The sequence below is a fragment of the Myotis myotis genome, unplaced genomic scaffold (assembly GCF_014108235.1).
Source record: "Myotis myotis isolate mMyoMyo1 unplaced genomic scaffold, mMyoMyo1.p scaffold_m19_p_1, whole genome shotgun sequence".
Classification (NCBI taxonomy): domain Eukaryota; kingdom Metazoa; phylum Chordata; class Mammalia; order Chiroptera; family Vespertilionidae; genus Myotis; species Myotis myotis.
The window spans coordinates 197,527,416-197,550,514 of record NW_023416313.1 but is presented as its reverse complement, the minus strand read 5'-3'; the positions used below and the strand labels follow the sequence as shown (position 1 = coordinate 197,550,514).

Sequence of the window (23,099 nt, the reverse complement as noted above, 5' to 3'; positions counted from 1 at the left end):
TGTAATTTTAAAGAGATAATGGGACACAAAGAGATAATTTTGTATATCAATGAATTCTTATGTTCCATAGAATATTATAATGACTAGCATTTCACCAATGACACAGATTATCCATCCTTTATATAAGATCAGAGAAAATGTAATTTATTTTTTAAAATAAAGCTTTTCATATCAAAATAAAACCAAAAAGTTGAATAGTTTATGCTACTATATGTTAAGTTAGATAGTATGTCATGTTTAGAGGCACAGAGTGAGCCAGCAAGGCATGTAGAAACAAATTCACAATTTAGAAATATCAATTGATTGCATTCTTTCTATAAAATATGTAAATACGATACTCTTTTCTAAACTTGCTATTCCTTTTTTTTAAAATATACCTCAGAAGAAATCTAAATCTATTAAACTTTTCATTTTCTCAAAGGTTCATACTTATTGATAACAACTTTAGAATGCTTTATTTCATTCATTCAATTTGTTATTATACCCTTCACTTTTTTCTAACAACACACACATCTCACATACAATCATCCGTTCTGATTGTAGGACAAAATAATTATTGAAAATTACTCGCTGTAAAATATTAGTCCCTGAAGGTAGAAGTTTTATGTTATTTAACCTTTATCATTAATATTTGTGTTTTCTATCAATAACTTCCGAATCTACTTAACAATATTTGCAACTAGTTGTATATAGATAAATATGGTCTAGAAATAGTTTCCTCTCTTTTTAGGCCTAGTTATGTAAAACAAACAAGTTAAAAACAAATAATTGTATTATTATAGGCCCCAAATTATATTTCTGGATTCCTAACTAATATTTCAGTGTTATTTTTAAATATTATAAAAATTGCAACTATTAAGAGTATCATGCAGTGGTTCTCAACCTTCCTAATGTCGCGAACCTTTAATACAGTTCTTCATGTTGTGGTGACTCCCAACCATAAAATTATTTTCGTTGCTACTTCATAACTGTAATTTTGCTACTGTTATGAATCGTAATGTAAATATCTGATATGCTATATGTGTTTTCCTATGGTCGCGACCCACAGGTTGAGAACCGCTGGTATAGAGGAAATGGGAAATTAGAATTATTTTTGGGAGGACCTACATTGCTTTCATGTTTATTTAATTTTTCAAAAGCTTAACAGTCCTATGGACTTTTGTTGTACATAATCAAACCATAAATATTATATGAAGTAAAGTGTATTTACTAAAGATCATGAATTCACAATGAGTAAGTCACCTGTTTTCAAAAACAGAGAAGACATATTTATGTGTATTTTAAAAACCATAATATAATTTTAGGTTTTTTTTGCTATAGGCATATATGACTATAAGAATATAAGAGTACCTCTAACTGAAAAACTTCACTTAAGAATAAAGAACTTCTCAATTTCTGATATAATGAAACATACAAGCTTATGGAAAGGGAGAAGTCTCTTGTCAACTAACAGTACCCAAAAATAGGAATGGGGGATATTACGATATTAGAATGGTAGAAATTCAAGATTTCTGATTTATATGGAGACAGAAAAGGTAAAATGTGAAGCTTACTATATCAAAACTAAAAATAATTTAATAGGATTGTGAAGATTTCAAGGATATACTTTAAATCTAGAATAAGACTTTTTATTCATTTGGTAGGTTTATACAAAATTACTATCAAATTTGCCCACTTGGTAGTTATGTAGTAACTAATAAAAAAGTATTTACCCCTTATAAGTTAATCCTTACATAGCTAGTACTAAAATACTGGCATACTTTTCATTGAATCCTCACAGGTACCCTGGTGAGTACTTTTATATTCCTAATTTTCCTAAGCACAGAGCAGTTTATTGACTAGTTTATAGTCACTTTGCTAGTAAATAGCAGAGCCAGAATTCACAGGTTTGAATTTTCAACCTTGCATTTTGGTATTGCCTTGAAGCTCCACAGTATACAAAATACTAAACTTTGTGATGTAAATTATTTCCCCACAATTGAAAATAACGTTGTTATCTGGTTATAAATTAATTCCTGATAATTGTTAATACTTTTCTGATATAAAAATAAGTAATACCATGAAAATATCAAACTACCACACAAAAAATGGCGATATATAAACCTAATTTCATTTCCTTCAAACACTTACACAACACCTAATTCCAAAAATCAATGTCTTCACATAGATAGGCAATTTTCTTATAAACCAGGGGTGGGGAATGCCTGGCCCTTGGGCTGTATAAGGTCTGAGAAATCATTTGGTTTGGCACTGCCAAGGCTTTAGGGGTGAGTTAATTAAGTGCTTGAGCAAATATAGCAGGCTAATTTTTAAGTTGATAATTTTGTATGGCCTGCAAATGATGTTATAAGTATCCAAATGGCCCTTGGCAGAATATAGGTTCCCCACTCCTATTATAAGCAAAACAAAACATAAACACATCTCTAAAGGAGATGGCTTCCCTCAATTGTACTTTTTAAGTTAGCCTCAGAGTTTATTTTTTTAAAAAATATATATTTTATTGATTTTTTTTACAGAGAGGAAGAGAAAGGGATAGAGAGTTAGAAACATTGATGCGAGAGAAACATCGATCAGCTGCCTCCTGCACACCCGCTACTGGGGATGTGCCTGCAACCAAGGTACATGCATGCCCTTGACGGGAATTGAACCTGGGACCCTTCAGTCCGCAGGCCGACACTCTAGCCCTGAGCCAAACCGGTTAGGGCTAGCCTCACAGTTTTAAAAAAAAATGTAATTTTTTTTTAATGTAAAACATGTCAAAGAACCATTTCCCTTAGGACCCAGAGTCTAAATAAATTATGTAAGGTTGGCTTCTTTTTTACGCAGTTGAAGTTAATTTCTCAATTTAACATGATTCTGATTTAAGGCAAGACCATTTTATTTATAAGCCTACTTATAATATTATTCAAAGAATTTCTGTGTCATGATTTTTATTTACATAGAATAGAAACTATTTTACAACTTGTTTAAAAATTTGTATTTTCATATGGAACAGTGGTTCTCAAAGTCTGATGTATGGTCGATGGGCCAGTGACATCAGCATCACCTGGGGCCTTGTTAAAAATACAAAATCTCAGCACCCATTGCAGACTTTACTGAATCAGAAAATCTGTGTGTAGGGCCCAGCAATCTGCTTTGTGGTGAAGGCTAAAGTTTGAAAAACAGGACAGGAATTATTTAATAGGTGCAGAGAAAAAGCATCTTGCTGATAATAAGATAGTAGATACAATAGTGTACTGATTTGAAAAATAGAAGGACATAATTAATATTAACTTGAAATTCAGCCAAGAAACACTTTTTTGGGGAAGTAAAGAAAACAATGTCACACGTGGTAATATAAATTTGCTTAAAACTCTGAAAGTGACACCTGGTTTATGGCTTCCTCATAAAAAAGATTTTTTCCCCCTGTATCAATGAGCACTGCCTACTCTTCATTCTTTCCCTATTTTTTCTCTCTGTGCAAAAGCTGAGGTGATTTTTGTGGCATAAAGCCTAGATATTAATTCTGTTTATGATTTATTAAATTCATTTAAAGTTACGGAATATACAACCCTTTCTCACCAAAAGAACTATAAAATTGGTATAAATATTCTATTACAACCATTCTACTGTGCTTTGAGGCCAGTGACAAGGGTATCTCAAAAAAACAGAATTCAGATACAGTTTGAATTATATTAAGAACGCACACCAGATGCCACGCTGAGTCAGAGTTCTGTTATCACCTCCTTTGGGAACATGCCTGAAGTTCAGCTGATACCACAGACCACTGAAGAAATGCAGGATTTACCTTCTGGACCAGCTCAATCTTCCTCATATTATATAATTTCTAGTTTAAGTCCAAAGAAAAAAGCCAAGAAATATTTTTTACATAATTCTTCCTCAGCAAGTTTTTCATTCTTAGCACCACAAGTCTCTTGTTATGCCTAGCAGAATTACAAAAATAATATTAAAAATATTTAAAATAACATGAATAGTTTACTCCTTGAATCTGAGAAAAGCATATTCTATCTCACCTCTGGAGTGACATCTCGTGGTGCAAACCCTGTTCCTCCAGTTGTTAGTATCAAATTAAGTTCCTTTTCATCACACCAATCTATCAGGGTTTCCTGAAAGAAAACAGTAATAATGTCACATGCAGAAGGATGTGCCTGTCTGCTTGAAACACACATGTACTCAAATACATTATGTATAGTGATGGAAAACACATTCTTATCAACATAAAAATTTTGAAGCACAATTCATAGAACAATTTCACTGTTGCTCAAAACACACTGCATTTTGAATGTTTATTTTACTCACAGAAAATGAGGATGAAATTCTTTAAAGTAAATGAAATGCATTTACTTTCAATGAAATACCATAAAAGTTTATAAACTAGTATTTGTTATGTGTTCATGTGGCATACCTAAGTTCTTTACAGCCATTCAAAATATATTCAAGTTAAAAAAATTGAGTACTGCGTATGTGTCATTTATATGATCTCATTACTAAAAAACCACACCAATCCTTCCAGGTAAATATGCATACTTCAATTTCATATTTAAAGAAACAGACTCATTCATTTTTTTTTCTTTAATGGATTCTGAGAGATCAAGAAACTAATTTGATCATGAGCTCATAAACTAGAAGGAGAAAGAACTAGGATTCAAACTAGATCTGTGGGATCCACAATATATGTTCCCTACTTTCCAACTGTGATTATGTCAATATTTTCTACTAAGTTTCAAGTTGTTTAGGGAAGTTTTATTATTTTATCAGGAATTATTTTACATGATTTCCTTAAAAGAAAGGTGTAGGAATAAATGATTACTTAAAGTTTTTCCCCTCCACACTACTTATAAAGCCTAGAATTACATAATTATACACCATAAAATTTTGGAGTTGGTAGGGACCTTAGGGGATTTGCCTCTTCATTTTCTAGATAAGACAAGTGAAGTACAAAAGTGGTTAAATAATTTACTCAAAGTTATCTAGCTAGTTTGTAAAGAAGAGGAACTACGATCTATTGTCAGCTTACACTACTGGTAATTCTACTCATCCATTCTACATTGTAATTATATTTTAAAAACAACTATTATATACATATTATATCATTATTTTTTTATAATTCCAGTCCAAATGTAATAATGCAATTATATTATTTAATTGCTGATAACGAGGTGTAAAACACAAGTAGCAGGCTAATACCTACATGTAAAACATAATATCCTCTGTTCTCAAATTCATCAGTAGCATAAAATGCAGGATAATTAGTTAGAAGGAAATCTGAGGTCTAAAAATGATTTTTTCCCTATCTTTGAATATTTATATTTCATCATAGTATCACAGGAATGGAGAGCCCAAACCTCCAAATGAACGGGATTTTCCCCCTGCTATTATTCATTAATGGCAACAGACTATTTTTAAAATATATAAATTATAGACTACTGAGAGCCCAACTGAAAAACTTCCATTCCTGATGTAGTTATAATTTTGTTCCGAGGAAAGCTCACACACAAAATCAATGAGCATTATAATAAAAGTTATCACAAGGTGGTTCACAAACCAAACCTAAAATTTACATTGACTTGTGCTTCTATATTTAAAGTAAAAAAATATAAATACTCATGATTCTAAGTAGTTATTTCTAGTCCACACAAAAATAAGTTGATGTCACAATTCAGAAATGAGATTAATTGACCTTGTTTTCCCACTAATGGATCCCAGAACACTTTAAATTTCCTGTTAACATTCCAAAGTTCCCCTATCAGTACTGGAGTGCCATGCCACAGCATCCTCATCTCTGACCACATTCCATTTACATCAGCTCTTGATAAAAAATGATATCAAAGTTACACTTACAAAATATCCCAAGTACACACAAAATCTATATCAAATACCAAATTTCAGTATTGTCAATACCAAAAGGGCATTCAAACTTTACTAAATTCAAAATGCTACTATTATAGTTAAAATAGTCCTTTTATACTAAAGAGTTCTACTGTTTGGTAACAGGCAATACTCTCTTATAATTCATCCAGTGATTAAGTAAACATTTACTGAGTATCTATACCATGTATTAGGTGCTAAAAGTTAAAGAAATAAATGAAAGATTGATCCTGGCTTCAAAGAGCTCATAGTCAAGTAATGGTTCTCACCTTGATTATATACTAGAATTATCTAGGGAGCTTGAACCAGCATCAGTGGTTCCCATCTTTGGTACAATCTGGGCATTAGAATTTTTAAAAGCTTCCCAGGTTTTATTTAAATGCAGCCAAGCAATTGAGAAATACTAAGGAGATAAATTAGTTCAGTTACCTGAAAGTGAATTTCAGTTTACTCAACTGGTTGTCATACAGCTTAAGTTTAGTTGCACCTTAGAAATACTACTTGTTTTTCTATTCTCAGGATGAATAACTGGTAACACCTACTGTAAAGACTTCTTTCATTTACATAATATTTGATACCGTTTTCTGTGTTTAAGAGTTGTTGCTGCCTTTTTTTTTCTTTTTTTTTTCTTTTTTTCCTTAATCTCTTTACCTTTTCACCCAGCCATGCAACCTTCCTCCACAAGAGGGTAAATGGGAGATAAATGGTGATGGAAGGAGACTTGACTTGGGGTGGTAAACACACAATACAATGTATAGATGATGCATCAAAGAATTGTAAACCTAAAACCTATATAATTTTGTTAACCAATGTCACCTGAAAGAATTCAGTAAAAAATAAAAATTTAGCCAAAACCGGTTTGGCTCAGTGGATAGAGCGTCGGCCTGCAGACTGAAAGGTCCCAGGTTCGACTCCGGTCAAGGGCATGTACCTGGGTTGCGGGCACATCCCCAGTAGGAGATGTGCAGGAGGCAGCTGATCGATGTTTCTCTCTCATCGATGTTTCTAACTCTCTATCTCTCTTCCTTCTTCTCTGTAAAAAATCAATAAAATATGTTTAAAAAAAAAATAAATAAAAATTTAAAAAATAAATAATATTTGATATCTTGAGCTCAAAGGATTAAGGATTGTTTAAGTAGTCATTTAATTATTTAACAAGAAAATATTTCTGGGCATTCTTTCACTCAGGTACTTTATTAAATAACAGGAAATAAAGATGAATATGGCACAGTCCTTTGTCTAAAGTCAAGAAGAGGAGCTCTGGGTCCACAGCTGTCTTAGACCTTTGATACTAAAAGTATTACCTAAAGACCAATGACATTGTATAATCAGGGAACTTGTTAGAAATACAGAATCTCTATGTCTGTTTTTGTAAAGTGTCTATTTAGGTCCTTTGCTCTTTTATTTATTTATTTATTTATTTATTTATTTATTTATTGGATTGTTTATCTTCCTTTTGTTAAGTTGTATGAGTTTCCTGTAAATTTTGGAGATTAAACCCTTATCGGACATAACATTGGCAAATATGTTCTCCCATGCAGTGGGCTTTCTTGTTATTTTGTTGATGGTTTCTTTTGTTGTGCAGAAGCTTTTTATTTTGATGTAGTCCCATTCGTTTATTTTCTCTTTAGTTTCCATTGCTCTAGGAGCTGTATCAATAAAAATATTGCTATGATATATGTCTCTATTTTGCTGCCTATGGAGTCTTCTAAGATTTTTATGGTTTCCCATCTTACGTTTAAGTCCTTTATCCATTTTGAGTTTATTTTTGTGTATGGTGTAAGTTGGTGGTTAGTTTCATATTTTTGCAAGTATCTGTCCAATTTTCCCAACACCATTTATTGAAGAGACTGTCTTGACTCCATTGTATGCTCTTGCCTCCTTTGTCAAATATTAGTTGATCTTGGGGTGATCTCTGGGTTCTCTGTTCCATTGGTCTATATGTCTGTTCTTGTGCCAGTACCAGGCAGTTTTGAGAACAGTGGCTTTGTAGTATAATTTATATCTGGTATTGTGATCCCTCCAACATTGTTCTTCTTTCTCAATATTGCTGCAGCTATTCTGGGTCGGTTTTTACTCCAGATGAATTTTTGGAGAGTTTGTTCTAGGTCTTTGAAATATGTCGTTGGTATTTTAATGGGGATTGCATTGAATCTATAGATTGCTTTGAGTAGTATGGACATTTTAATTTTGTTGATTCTACCAATCCATGAACACAGTATATTCTTCCATTTGTTTATGTCTTCCTCTATCTCTTTTTTCAGTGTCCTGTAATTTTATGAGTACAGGTCCTTTACCTCCTTTGTTAAATTTATTTCTAGGTATCTTAATTTTTTGTTGCAATGGTAAATGGGATTTTTTTTTTTTTTTTTTTAGTTTTTCTTTTTGTGAGTTCATTATTGGTGTATAAAAAAGCAATAGATTTCTGGGTGTTAATTTTGTATCCTGCTGAATTACCGAATTCATTTATTAAGTCTAGTAGTTTTTTGATGGCCAAGAGACATATGAAAACATGCTCAAAGTTACTAATCAGCCAAGAGATGCAAATCAAAACAACAATGAGGTACCATCTCACACCTGTCAGAATGGCTTTCATCAACAAATCAACAAATGACAAGTGATGGAGAAGATGTGGAGAAAAAGGAACCCTCGTGCCCTGCTGGTGGCAATGCAGACTGGCGCAGCCACTGTGAAGAACAGTATGGTGTTTCCTCAAAAACCTAAAAATGGAATTTTCATTTGACCCAGTAATCCCACTTCTAGGACTATATCCCAAGAAACTAGAAACACCAATCAGAAAGGATATATGCACCCCTATGTTCATAGCAGCACAATTTACAATAGCTAAGATTTGGAAACAGCCTTAAGTGCCCATCAGCAGATGAGTGGATTAGAAAACTGTGGTACATCTACACAATGGAATTCTATGCTGCTGTAAAAAAAGAAGGAACTTTTACCATTTGTAACAGCATGGATGGAACTAGAGTGCATTATGCTAAGTGAAATAAGCCAGTCAGAGAAAGATAAATATCACATGATATCACTCATTTGTGGAATATAATGAACAACATAAAATGATGAACAAAGATAGAACCAGAAACACAGAAGCATCGAACAGACTGTACAACCTATGAGGGAAGGCAGGGGGGTGAGGGAGTAAGAGATCAACCAAAGGACTTGTATGCATGCATGAGTAAAACCAATTGACACAGACACCAGGGGGGTGACGGCTTGTGCTTGGGGGTTAGGGTGGCAAGGGAGAGGTCAATGGGGGGATAAGGAGACTCATGTAATACTTTAAATAATAAAGAATTAAAAAAAAAGAAATATTACCATACTTGTGCTAATAAAAATAGAACTAAATCTTGAATATAAAGAATATCCCAGGATTATTCAAATGGCATCATTTCTACAGATAAATAGATGAAATTCAGAATAACCATAAAATAAAAAAAGAAATACAGACCCTCAGGTCCCATCCCAAACCTAATGAATCAGAATCTGCATTTTTAGAAAGACTCTTCAAGGTAACATATTTACACATTAAACTGGACTAATTATGCTTTCTGCCCTAAGCGGTTTGGCTCAATGGATAGAGCATTAGCCTGTGGACTGAAGGATCCCGGGTTTGATTCCAGTCAAGGGCATGTACCTTGGTTGCGAGCACATCCCCAGTAGGGGCTGTGCAGGAGGCAGCTGATCGATGTTTCTCTCTCATCGATCTTTCTAACTATCCCTCTCCTTTCCTCTCTGTAAAAAATAAATAAAATATATTTTAAAAAATTATGCTTTCTATATAACATGAAGAAAATGAATCTATTTTTCTATGGCATTAGGTAACCTGAAAGCAATCTATCTTAACATACTATTTATTTCAGCACCTATAAGATACCTTTCATGCTGAGATATATCTTAATATCTGGCTGCCTCTACCAGATAGTATGTCATTGAGAATTCTACATGAGCCACCGTTATGAACAATTGCTCTGCATCTATTGCAAAAATGAGGCTGAAGGCATTTTTTATTTTAATGATTAATTTTCCCTTATGTTGAATGTATTTCTTTATAAATTTATTGCCTGGAGCTTCCATGTTAGCATAGTATAAAGAAGTTGTAATCACAGAATTTCCCCCTCTCATCATCTACTAAAATGAAAAAAATTTAAAAATTAGAGGAAAACAACTTAGATATCCACTAGCAACAATTAAATAAGATTCATGTCACAAATCTCAAAGTTCGATAGTCAAGTACAGAAATGAAGGATCTTTGAGAAATATAGTGCAGCATAGTGAGGCCCCTAATGCTGCTTTGGCTCCCAAAGAAGTTATATGGTAAATTTTCAAAATCCTAAAAATTCTCACTAATACTTTCAAATCAAGAGCAATGCAAACTAAGAGAACCAAGATAGCAGCATATGTAAATGCTGGTAATCATCACCTCCCACAACCACATCAAAATTACAACTAAAATACAGAACAACCATCATTAAGAACCACCTGTAATCTGGCTGAATGTTAAGTCCAATGACTAGAGAAGTAAAGAAGGAAGTACACTGAGACTGGTAGGAGGGGCAGAGGCGTGGAATAGGCTGGTATGACAACCATGTGTGGCATTTGTTTTAATCGGGAGGGATATCTCTGCTGTGGAGGCCTCCCATGAGAAGCAAGGGGCCCACCCTCATACCAGACACCCCAACCCAGGGTTCCAGAGCTGAGAAGAGAAGTCCTCATAACTTCAGGCTGTAAACACCAGTGGAGATTATGGCTGACTGACACAGCGGCTGCTGGAAACCCAGGTAGCTTCTCTTAAAGGGCAGGCACACAAACTTACAAGGACCTAATCCCTCTGAGCTCCAGCACTCTGTGGAGGCATTGGGGGAACCAGGAACATACGAGGAGAAAATGGATTGTCTGGTAGTGGGGCAGGAACTCAGGGGCAGCTTTATCCTAGAAGGGAGTGCTTACAGAAGTCATATGCCTGTGCTGGGATCTCCCCTAATGCAGAACTGACTGACAGTCATATCTGGGTTTCCATCAACTTGGTTCACACTGTTCACTCTGCCCTGGTAATTCCGTGAGACCCCATCCCATCCAATTTGCAGCCCCACCCAAGCTGTTTTCAGTGGCTTTTCCATATAAATGTCCTGTCCTGGCTAAGACTTCAGACTTTCCTAAAATCTCCCAAGCAGCAGCTGGCATCAGCATGCCCCATACCTAACTGGCCCAAGACCTGACGCTACAACCAGCCTGCCTTGCCTCACAGCTTGGCCTCACCTGGGCACTTCCATGCCCAATACAAGTAGCAGCCATCTATAGATCACTCTGTAGCACCTGCCATTTGGCCTCAGGCAGTGGCTGACTTTGCACCTCCCGGGAGGCCCCAGAGCCAGTGTACCCACAAGCAACACATTCAAGGGATAGACTCCAGTGAAAACCAAAGACTCACTGAAGCAAGTCCTGCTCCATAGGGTTGTCTCCTGCACAGCAGCTCTTCCACTATAGTCATGGCTAGTCCTCACACCTAATTGGCCTAGAGGTCAACTCCTCCCAGTGACACCAACAGCAATCAAGGCTCAACTACAACAAGACTGTGCACACAGTCAACACAGGGGTGCACGTAGAGTGTCTAGTTCAGGTGACTGGGGAGGCTGAGCCACTGGGTTCTATAGGACACCTAATACATAAGGCCACTCTACCAATTCCAGGAGACACAGCATCTCTACCTTATATATAAAAACAAACACAGGGAAGCAGCCAAAACGGGAGACAAAATAATATGTCAGAAAGGAAAGAACAGAAGAAATCTCCAGAAAACAAACTAAATGAAATGGAAGCAAGCAAACTATGGGATACAGAGTTCAAAACAATGGTTATAAGGTTGCTCAAGGATCTTAATGAGAGCTTCAAGGGACTTAGTGAGAATTTCAAAGACATGAAAAAGGAACAGTCAGAAATTAAGCATACACTAACTGAAATAAAGACTAATTTTTACTGGGATTCAACAGTACAGTAGGGGATTCCAAGAATCAAATCAATGATTTGGAACATGAGGAAGCAAAAAACACCCCAATCAGAAGAGAAAAAAAAAAAAGAATCCAAAATATGAAGATAGTATAAGAAGCCTCTGGGACAAATATGAGTACCAACATTTGCATTTTGGGGGTAACAAAAGAAAAAGAGAGAGAGAGCAGAATGTTGAAAACTTATTTGAAGAAATAATGGCAGAAAACTTCCCCTACCTGATGAAAGAAATAGATTTTACAAGCCCAGGAAGTGCAGAGTCCCAATCAAGAAGAACCCAAAGAGAGTCACACCAAGACACAACAAAATGAAAATGACAAGAGAGACAATGAGAGAATCTTAAAAACAGCAAGAGAAAAGCAGTTAGCTACAAGGAAGTACCCACATGACTGTCAACTGATTTCTCAACAGAAGCTTTGCAGGCTAGAAGGGAGTGGCAAGAAATAATCAAAGTGATGCATAGCAAGGACCTACAACCAAGATTTCTCTACTCAGCAAAGCTACCATTTCGAATTGAAGGTCAGATAAAGAGCTTCACAGGTAAGAAGAAGGTAAAGGAGCTCATCGCCATCAAACCAGTATTACATGAAATGTTGAAGGGTATTCTTTAAGAAGAGAAAGAAGAAGAAAAAAAGATAAACAATATGAACAATAAAATGGCAATAAATACAACTGAATCTAAAAAGCAAAATAAATGAACAAGGAATCTAATGAACAAAATGAACTGATGAATAAAATATAACCAGAGGCATGGAAACATGGAACAGATTGACGAAGCTCAGAGGGAAGGGAGGTGGGGGTGTGAACAGGAAGAGATTAACCAAAGATCTTATATGCATACTAGGGGCCCAGTGCACGAATTCATGCACCTCGAAAGGAACTGCGGGCTGCGAGTCTGCAGTGGGCACAGGGGTGGGTCTTGGCCCATTCTCCGTACCCCCACTTGGCTCCTCCCACAATGGCCCCTGGTCACCTGTCTGCTGGCAGCCCCGCTCCCCCCGCCGCCACTCCCACGTGCTGACAGCGCCGGTCCCGCTTGCACCTGCTGATGGCATGGAGCAATTGGGGCTGGCACCAGCGACGGGTGCGAGCAGTGGCTGCTAACCCAATCACCCCTCAGGAGCAGGGGGAGGTGGAGAAACCCACAGGGGCAATAGGGGTCAGCAGCTGCCGCTCACACCTGCTGATGGCGCCGAGCAATAGGGGCTGGCACCAGGCGCCGGTAGTGGGTGCAAGCAGGGCCAGCGCCAGCAGTAGGTGCAAGCACCGGGCAGGACCATGGCATGTGGGAACAAAGAATTTTCAATAACGACCAGAGGCTTGACCTGATGACAGCAACCGGCGCCCCACCTTGGTCTGGCACCCCCGCTCACCCGCTCCACCATCCCGCCACAGTCGATGCCCACCATGTTCCGCGCTCTGCTGCCTGCTGCCGATGCCCGCCATGTTCCGTGCGCAGCCCCTGGTGGTCAGCGCACATCATAGCGACCGGTTGTTGGGTTGTTCTGCTGTTTGGTCTATTTGCATATTAGCCTTTTATTATATAGGATCTGCATTACCTCTGGACTCAGACAATAGAGTGGTGAAGGCCTGAGGAGGGGCAGGAATTGGGTGAAGGGGAGTAGTGGGGGGGAAAGGGGGACAGATGTAATACTCTCAACAATAAAGATTTAAAAATTAAAAAAAGAGATGCAAACTCTGAGAGACTCCTCTTTTTAATCTTGTAAGCAACTGCTAGGTGAAACAAATAAAGCAAGGGCTAACTCTATGATCAATATGAGATTCCCGGGACAAATGCACACTGAAACGGGACACTAATCTGAAACCTAATTAATGATACCCCCCACATACTAATGAATTAAACTATTATCTAGACAGAAAGACTTTAGTATTGGACATTTAATAAAATCTCAGAGAGAGAAGCAAAACATTCCAACAAAGATATATTGTCTCTGGTTTCTTACTTCCTCCATTTTCTCTGTGCCAAATCTGTCCAGATCTTATATAGTCCAGGTTGACTTTGTCTTTCTTCCAACATCTAGGTAATGGTCTGTGAAATAAGCTCAGTTTGAGGACTGGATACTATTCACTCAGGTTTTTGGGTTTTTGTTTTTTTAATAATCATATTATTATCAAAATTTGAAGATAATCGGAGGACAGGTAGAAGAAACTAACACTGCTCATATTCTTATCAGGAGCAGTGATTCAACCAATTTTGCCTGAGGTTTAAAAAGACAGTTACAAATATGACTATAACCTATGAATTATTTTCTCTATTTTAACTTTAGAGAGATGTCTGTTTAGTACATTACATCTCTTGTAATATGCTCTTTTATTCCCTTTCTTTTTCTTCTGTTTAAATGAAATATAATGCTATTCAATATTAACTTTAGGGAATTATTCTAATTTTGTATAGCTATGTCTTTCACTCAAGCATCCATCCAGTCTTCTATCTATAATATAGGCATAGAAAGATGTTGGTATGTTTTACAATTAATCTTAATAATGGTTATTTTTGGGTAATTAGATTTGAAATACATTTCTTTTTTACTTCTTTTTTGTGTTTTGATAGTATTTATAATTTGCATGTATTAAAAAATAAAAAAACTTTTAAAAATTTAATTTTTTGTTATTTGTTCATTCTGATATTTAGTACCCTAGTGCCTCATTTTCCCTCATTTTCAGCCAGCTCAGAAAAAAATTTTGTCCTCTACAATTATGCATATACTACTGTGGTAGATTAAATATGGCCATGTAACCTTTATAAATTCTCCTGTCGAGAGGTGGAGTCTATTCCCATAATATTTGCATCTTGGCAGGACTTGTGACTTTGACCAATAGAATGGGGCAGAAATCATGGTATGTGTGTTCTGAATCCCAGGTCTCAAAAGGCTTCACAGTTCTGCCTTCACTATTTTGGTAATCTTCTTTCACCATGAAAGCCAGACCAAGCTAAATAATGTAATGATGAAAGACCATGTGGAGAGAAAGGTGTAGCAGAACAGACAGCACCAAATGTCCCAGACATTTAAGTGAGGTCATCCTAAATTCTCCAGCCCTAGCTGAGGTGACAAATTATTTCTGCCACATGAGTGACTTCCAGGTAAGACCAGAAGAAGATACACCCAGCAACCCCACAGATTTGTGAGAAATAATAAATCATTGTTGTTTTAAGTCACTAGGTTATATGGTGGTTGGTAATGCAACTAAACAATACAGATAAAATTACTTTCTTAGCACCTCTGCCTCCTCCTCTTTTTCTGGCTATTTATATTTTGTTAGTCATAAGTTTACACATCCTGTATAAATTTCCTTAAGACACTTCCTGCCCAGAGAAGATCTCAAAACTAAGATTTTGTTGCATTTTAAATTATTATTTGTTATTCTCTCACACCCACAAAAAAATGTCAACACCAAGGAGCCATTTTAGGCTTTCTACTTCCAAGAAAATAGAGCTGGTCTTTTATTTAAGTGGTCTGATACTTAATCCATGGACCAATTTCAGTTTAATTCTATTCATTTAAACCTCAAGTAATAAAAATGTCAAATATTGTATATACTACTTATAAGATATTTTAAATAATGTGGCCCTAACCGGTTTGGCTCAGTGGATAGAGCGTTGGCCTGTGGACTGAATGGTCCCAGGTTCAATTCCGGCCCAAGGGCATGTACTTTGGTTGTGGGCACATTCCCGGTGGGGGGTGTGCAGGAGGCAACTGGTCGATGTTTCTCTCTCATCAATGTTTCTAACTCTTTATCCCTCTCCCTTCCTCTCTGTAAAAAATCAATAAAATATATTTTAAAAAAATAATGTGAATGATTAAATTCTATTATATTAATTATGTAATGTCAAATACTGCAGTGTCTTGTGTCCATTGGTTATGCTTATATGCATGCATACAAGTCCTTTGGTTGATCTCTTACCGCCCCCCCTCCCCAACACTCCCCAGCCTTCCTGCTGTAATTTGACAGCCTGTTTGATGCTTCTCTGCCTCTGTATCTATCTTTTTGTTCATCAGGTTATAATATTCTTTATTATCGATAAATGAGTGAGATCATGTGGTATTTTTCTTTCACTGCCTGGCTTATTTCACTTAGCACAGGAATTTTGATGAGAGGTTTTTGTTTGTTTGTTCTCCATATTTCATCCATTCGCTTTTTCCTAGGTAGCAGATACTTGATTGATTGGAGAAAGCCTGAAACTGCATCTCTTAAGGATTCCTATTAGAGTCATCTTGAGATACTGTGTTTTATTTCCTATTACATGGTTTTAATTATTTATTCCAAATTCCTCTTCAGAGGTCCAGTCAGTCTTAGAAGGATATATAATGTTAGTAGAAACACCACCATTTGTTTAGGTCACCTATTATATAAGACCAGAGGCCCGGTGCATGAAATTTGTGTACTCGGGGGGGGGGGGGTCCCCTCAGCTTGGGTTGCGAGAGGGTGCAGGCCAGACTGAGGGACCCCACCAGTGCACGATTGGGGGCTAAGGGGGATGAGGGAGGTTGGCCAGCTGGGGAGGGACCATGCGAGGACTCCAGGGTATGTCTGGCCCATCTTGCTCAGTCCCAATAGGCCGAACCCCAGTAGCAAGCTAACCTACTGATCAGAACATCTGCCCCCTGGTGGTCAGTGCATGTCATAGTGAGCAGTTGAACAACCTTAGCATATCATTAGCATATTATGCTTTGATTGGTTGAATGGCCAACTGGACACTTAGCATATTAGGCTTTTATTACATAGGATCACTGAAGAGTACAAATATGCATGAAATCTGGCTCTTAAGCTCAGAGAAGGTCTTTAGGGAAAAATAGGATAAAAAGGTCAAAAGACATATCTCTTAAATCCATTTAGCTCTATAAATTACTCTGTTTTCCCATTTGTCTTTCTTTTAAAATATCCTAGTCAGGTAGCTCAGTTGGTTAGAGCATTGTCCCCACATATCAATGTTGAGAGTTCAATTTCCAGTCAGGGCACATACAAGAATCAAACAATGAATGCATAAATGAGTGGAACTGCAAATCAATGTCTGTCTATCTCTCTGTTTACCTCTCCTCTCTCTCAAATCAATAAATAAAAAAATATGACATTTCAATTATTAGCCTTTCAGAGCTAGAGATAAAAAGATTACCATGAACTCTGACTCTATTTGGGTTGTTTAAGGTGATTAAGGTTGTGGAGAATATCCATACTTAGTGTAACTGTGACATAAATAATATTGAAAATAAGAAAAGTACCCATTTATTCTGTATTTAGTATGTGCTAAATATTCTGCCAAGTTCTGAACTTGCTCCTGTGAGATTCCATCTCATAGGAGCAAATCCTTGGTATTCTGTGAAGTAATTATGGTTACTAAATCCTCATCACAGTGTGGTATTCCCATACTATTGTGATGATGGACCCAGGTTACCCTCATTCAGAACAATTCTCCAGTAAAACCATCTGGGCCTGGATATTTTTTTAAAGGTTGTATTTCAGGTTTTAAGACTATATAGATTGTCTATGTCTTTTTGGTTATTTTTTGTAATTTGTGAGGTTTTAGGAATCGTTCAATTTTTTCTAAGTAATTTAAGTTATGGATATAGAGTTTTTCATAGTATTCTCTAATTATCCTTTTAATGGTTGTAATATTGTTTGTTCAATCCTGATATTGATGATTGTGTCTTTTTTCTTTAAATTTGTTAGTCTAGTAAGATGTTTATCGATGTTATTGAGTTTTTAAAAGAACCAGCTTTTTATTTCATGGATTTTCCCCTACTGTGTTCCTATTTTCAATTTCATTTATTCCAATTTTTAAGTATTTTCTGTCTTCTGGTTTTGACTATATCTGGCTCCTCTTCCTTAACTTCTTGAAGAAGAAACATGGGTTATTGCCCTGAGAATTTTCCTTTTCTCTAAAAATTGATATTTTCATGTTATATCTTTTTCTGTCCTTTTACTTTCAACCTACCTGTGTCATTGTTTTGAGATATTTTTTTAAATATATATTTTATTGATTTTTTTTTTTTTTTTTTTTACAGAGAGGAAGGGAGAGGGATAGAGAGTTAGAAACATCAATGAGAGAGAAACATCGATCAGTACCACCTGCACAGCCCCCAACCAAGGTATATGCCCTTGACCAGAATCAGACCTGGGACCCTTCAGTCTGTAGGCCAATGCTCTATCCACTGAGCCAAACCGGTTAGGGCTGTGTCACTGTTTTTGAAATAATTTTTGAGAATAGCATATGTTGGATCATTTCTAAAAATCCATTATATCAATTTTTCTTTTAATTGTATATTTAGATTTTTTATATTCAAGGCAATTACTAAAATGGTAGAACTTAAATCTGTTTATGTCTTCTGTTTCTCATTCCTGTTTCTTTATACCTTATTGTGAACTACTTGAAAATTTTTTCAGTATTTCATCTTATTTTATAATATTTTTGTGTATATTGTTTTGTATACTTGCTCTGAGTATTACAATATATAGATGAAATTTATCACTGTCTACTGATATTGACATTTTATCATTTCAAGTGAAATACAGAAACTTTGCTTTCATTTAGGCACCTTTACCCTCCCATATTTTAAATATGACTTTATTATTTACTCCATAGAGTATATAATATACCACATTATATGGTGTTATAATTTTTGTTTCAACCTTCGAATGTGACTTAACACCTTTTGTACCGCTCACAAGATTTCTCATGTTTCGCGTGCCATCTGTTAAGGACCGCTCACGAGTTTTCTCGTTTTTCATGTGCCATCTGTTATGGACCTTAGATGTCAACACACTGTCTTGTCCACATCGAATGAAGCGATCTCATTGGTGGAAACCGTGCAGGTCAATCTATGAAAAACTATATAATTGCACGAACCCATAAAGCATTGCAGTTACATTGTATTTTGGTCATTCGAATAGTCTTCGTCTTCAAGTTCCTGGCGCTTTTAGAAATGCCCTCTCTCAGAAAAAGAAAGGAAACCAACAAAACTGATACACTTCCTTTCATGTTGTTCCTTTCTAAGGAAAACGATGAAATGGACAAAAAAAGTAGTGCTGTACCTTATAAACTGTGGACTTTTCAATTTATTTAGAGTATACAACGTCATCAATCCACAAGCAAAAATGAAGTATAAACAGTTTCTGCTATCGGTGGCGAGAGACTGGATAACGGATGACAATAATGAAGGCTCTCTGGAAACAGAGACAAATCTGTCCAGCCCTTCCCCTGGGGGTGCAAGGAGAGTACCTCGTAAAGATCCACCCAAAAGGTTGTCAGGTGATATGAAGCAGCATGAACCTACATGTATTCCAGCGAGTGGAAAGAAAAAATTTCCTACGAGAGCCTGCAGAGTTTGTGCCGCCCAGGGAAAAAGGAGCGAATCTAGATACTTACGTAAATTTTGTTTGGTCCCTCTTCATAGAGGAAAATGTTTTACGCAGTACCATACATTAAAAAAGTACTAGGAGCTTTAATTGTCAATTGTTTTTGTAAAGAAAAATGTTATAATTATTGAAAATCAACACCTAAAGTGCATTATGATCTGTAGTTATGATGATTTAAATAACGTGGAGTTTGCCCAAAAACGTGCGGTCCCTAGAGTATGTCTTAGAGATTTCTATGCAGTACGAAATGTGTTAAGAAAATCATTTTAAAAATATAGTCTACTATATTTACCTATTTTGTTCTTCTTTCTTTCTGAAGTTATTTCCTTCCTCTATAAAATTCATTTAGCTATTCTTTCAGGGTACGTTTTCTAGTGACAAATTCTTTCAGTTTTCTTTGGTCTGAGTATGTCCTTATTTCCCATTCACTCCTAAAGAGTAATTTCACTAGACATACACTTTTTTGTAACAGTTCTTTTTTTCAGCACTTGAAAAGTGTTGTGCCACTTCCTTCTGGTGCCACCACCCTCCCTAACCCCTGCCACTCAAGTATTGTGCCAGCAAAAAACAAACAAACAGATAAATAGATCAAGGAAACAAAAATTCAGAAAAAAAGAGGCTTATGTATGTGCATGTTTTTGTCTTGGCATATGAAACATTAGTATATGATAAATGAGACAATTCAAACTGGAGGGGAGGGGGATAGGTTTTCCCATAAATTGGGCTGTAACTGTAAGTCATCCCATATATAAATAAATAAAAATTTATACCAAGATAAATTTCAGATAGATTAAAGAGTTAATATTTAAATATTTCTCTTTAAAATAAATATACCCAAGTTGGTAGTATAAATTAGCATGACTACCTTAGAAAACAGTGATTTCATTCAGAAAAGTTGAAAATACACATTACTTAAAAAAACAGAAATTCCTTTCTTTAGTATATACCTTAGAGAAACTCTTATACAGGATGCTATATAAGAGTTTTATAACATAATTTTTCATAATAACTGTAAATGGAAATAAGCTGAATGTCCATCAGTGGTAGTTTTCAATAATTTGTGACACAATGAGGTATATTATGGCCAAAATAAAAGAAGAAGAAAGAAACTTAGCTATTGACAATGACATGGATGAATCTCAGTGTTGAGCAAAAGAAGAAAGCACAAAAGTTTACATACAATGTAATTCACTTTATATAAAATGCAAGCAGAAGCACAAATAAATTATAATATTTAGGAATGTGTGTGCACGAGTGGTAAATCTAAATAAAAGCAAAGATATTAGGTGGAAGAGATTATTGTGATTGGGCCAGGAAGATAGGCACTCTTTATCCTTTAAGCCTTTGGCCTAGCATCCATTCACTATGAGATGATTTTTTGCAATAAATAAATGTATGCTTAAGTCAAACTATGTATGAACTAAATGATTTCTGGTACCAGAAACATTGTGAAAGATTACTATATCTGACAAAAATTGAATTATGTTTCATCAATCAATCATACCTTTTTAATAGTAAAACTTTACATACATATATCTTTATATATGGTATATTACAGACAGTATAGTTCAAATATAAATTCAATTGCACATTTAAATAATTTAAAATTACTCAGATATTATCCAACTAAAATGAACATTACAAACATATGTTTCCCATTTCCTCCAATCAAAGCAAAAAGATTTTACTATCTGATTTCAGCTGAAAATGCAAATGGTGCCAACATATGTTGGTAAAATAATTTATAATAGTTTTTCTTCTAACACTTTCGAACAAAAGAATCAATTTTATATTTTTTATGCCTCAGGCCTCAAACTCTCTGAAGATACCTGAGATATAAAACTAGTAATTGATGGGAAAAATCACATATCACATGTCATCCATTAATCATGTTTTTAAAAAAAATCTCTTGAGACATAACTCTATAATTCTAGAATTTCAAAAAATACAATGAAAGGCCCTGACCGGTTTGGCTCAGTGGATAGAGCATTAGCCTATGGACTGAAGGGTCCCGGGTTCGATTCCAGTCAAGGGCATGTACCTTGGTTACGGCACATCCCCAGTAGGGGGTGTGCAGAAGGCAGCTGATCAATGTCTCTCTCTCATTGATGCTTCTAACTCTCTATCCCTCTCCCTTCCTCTCTGTAAAAAATCAATAAAATATATTTTAAAAAACACAATGAAAGAACTCCTCCTTTAGAGAAAGTCACTATAAAAATTAGGCAAAATTCTTGCACTTAATGAAACTTAAAAAAATAATATATTAATCCTCTGTTTCTAGGATGGGCCTTCCCCAGGGCAACGGTTTCAGTCCACTATTATTACTTCACTAGAGGCAGGTGCACAAATTTGTGCACAGGTGGTCCAGCCAGCCCATCCTGATCTGGGCCAATTGGGCTGGGCCAGCCAGGGTGAGGGGACATGGGAGGTTGGATGGCAGGCCCCACCCCCAATCAAGGTTAGGGGGGCAATCGGGGGGAGGGCCAGCTGCGGGGAGCATGGAACAGACTATCAAATCTCAGAGAGACTACAAGGGTGGGTAGGTGGGAAGAGATCAACCAAAGAACTTGTATGCATATATATGTATAACCCATGGACACAGACAATAGGGTGGTGAAGACCTGGGGCAGGAGGTGAGGGGTGGGCTAGAAAGCGTCAATGGGGGGAAAAAGAAAGCATATGTAATACTTTCAACAATAAAGATTGTTTTAAAATCATTTTTTAGGGAATTGCATGTATTAGCATGGCCTTAACTGCCTTACATAATGACAAACCCCAATATCAATCAAAAGATACAATTATCTTTTTCTGGGTTCCAGGCTGACTTATCCAATCACTTACTGGATATTTGGTTATCTGAGACAGATATATAATGATGAACTAAATAAGTCAAAACATATCCTCTTTCCTCTCAAACTTAGTTCTTTTCTTGGATCTCCTAAGATTTCCTAAGCCAGAAACCTGACTCAATTTTTCCATCTTCCCCTAAACATCTAATTAATAAAGTATTTTTTGATTCTACTTATATAATATTTCTGGAATCTAAGTTTTTTCTTCAGACTTACTGCTACCTCTTTAGCTCAGGTTTTAATCACTTTGTGCTTATATCCTGCAACCTGGTCTCCTTCATTATAGATGGAACCTCCTTTTCATTGAGATTATTTTTCTCACTCATCTCAGAAAAACCTAAAAAATTTACCAATCAGGTTACGTTTCTTTCTTAAAATCACATAATGGCAACCCATAGTTTTCAGTATAAAATCTAAATTTCTTAACATAGCATAAAGGTCTACTGCCAGTTCTATATCTCAACAGTTTTTATTTTAACCCTGTGATCCGTTGCCATATTATCTCATGTTTATTCTTTCACAGAACACGGAACTGTATAAAACTCCAATTTGCTGAGTTCTTGGAAAGATTGCTGATTATCTTTTACAAATGGCGAAGTGCACCTCTTAGGTCTTTCATAGGACACTCTGTTTATCTTAATCACTTAACATATCATAATTGTAAAAAAGACAGAGCACCATTTAGAGAGATGGATTTCAACTCTGTATCCTTTATATAAATGCTGCTTAATTATTTACATATACATTTATTGATTACTTAAAGTTTTTACAGTTTGTAATATATATCTCAAGAAGTAATATGTTCATGTTATTCTGACCCTTTAAACCTCTGATTATATTTTTGGAAGTACTTACTGGACCTCAATTAATTTTAGCAAGTTCACCTTTATTCCTGTTTTCTCTTTTTAAAAAAATGAGAGATCTGGATTAGACCAAAGGTTCCTTCCAACCACCTATTTTGAGAATTTATATCAAGTTTGAGTAAGT

The 23,099-nt window shown here is 35.8% G+C and overlaps 1 protein-coding gene across 16 annotated transcripts in view; it reads right to left on the bottom strand.

Annotated features, from left to right (window-relative positions):
- GPHN (gephyrin) overlaps nucleotides 1–23,099 on the bottom strand; it is a 439,201-nt gene that overhangs the window by 239,450 nt on the left and 176,652 nt on the right. For 15 of the 16 annotated variants that reach the window (XM_036310162.1, XM_036310186.1, XM_036310177.1 and 12 more), the window contains one exon: nucleotides 4,014–4,106. The exons of the other annotated variant lie outside the window; for it this stretch is intronic. In XM_036310162.1, the coding sequence (XP_036166055.1) occupies nucleotides 4,014–4,106 (93 nt within the window). The remainder of the gene's footprint in view (nucleotides 1–4,013; nucleotides 4,107–23,099) is intronic. 16 annotated transcript variants of the gene reach the window in all.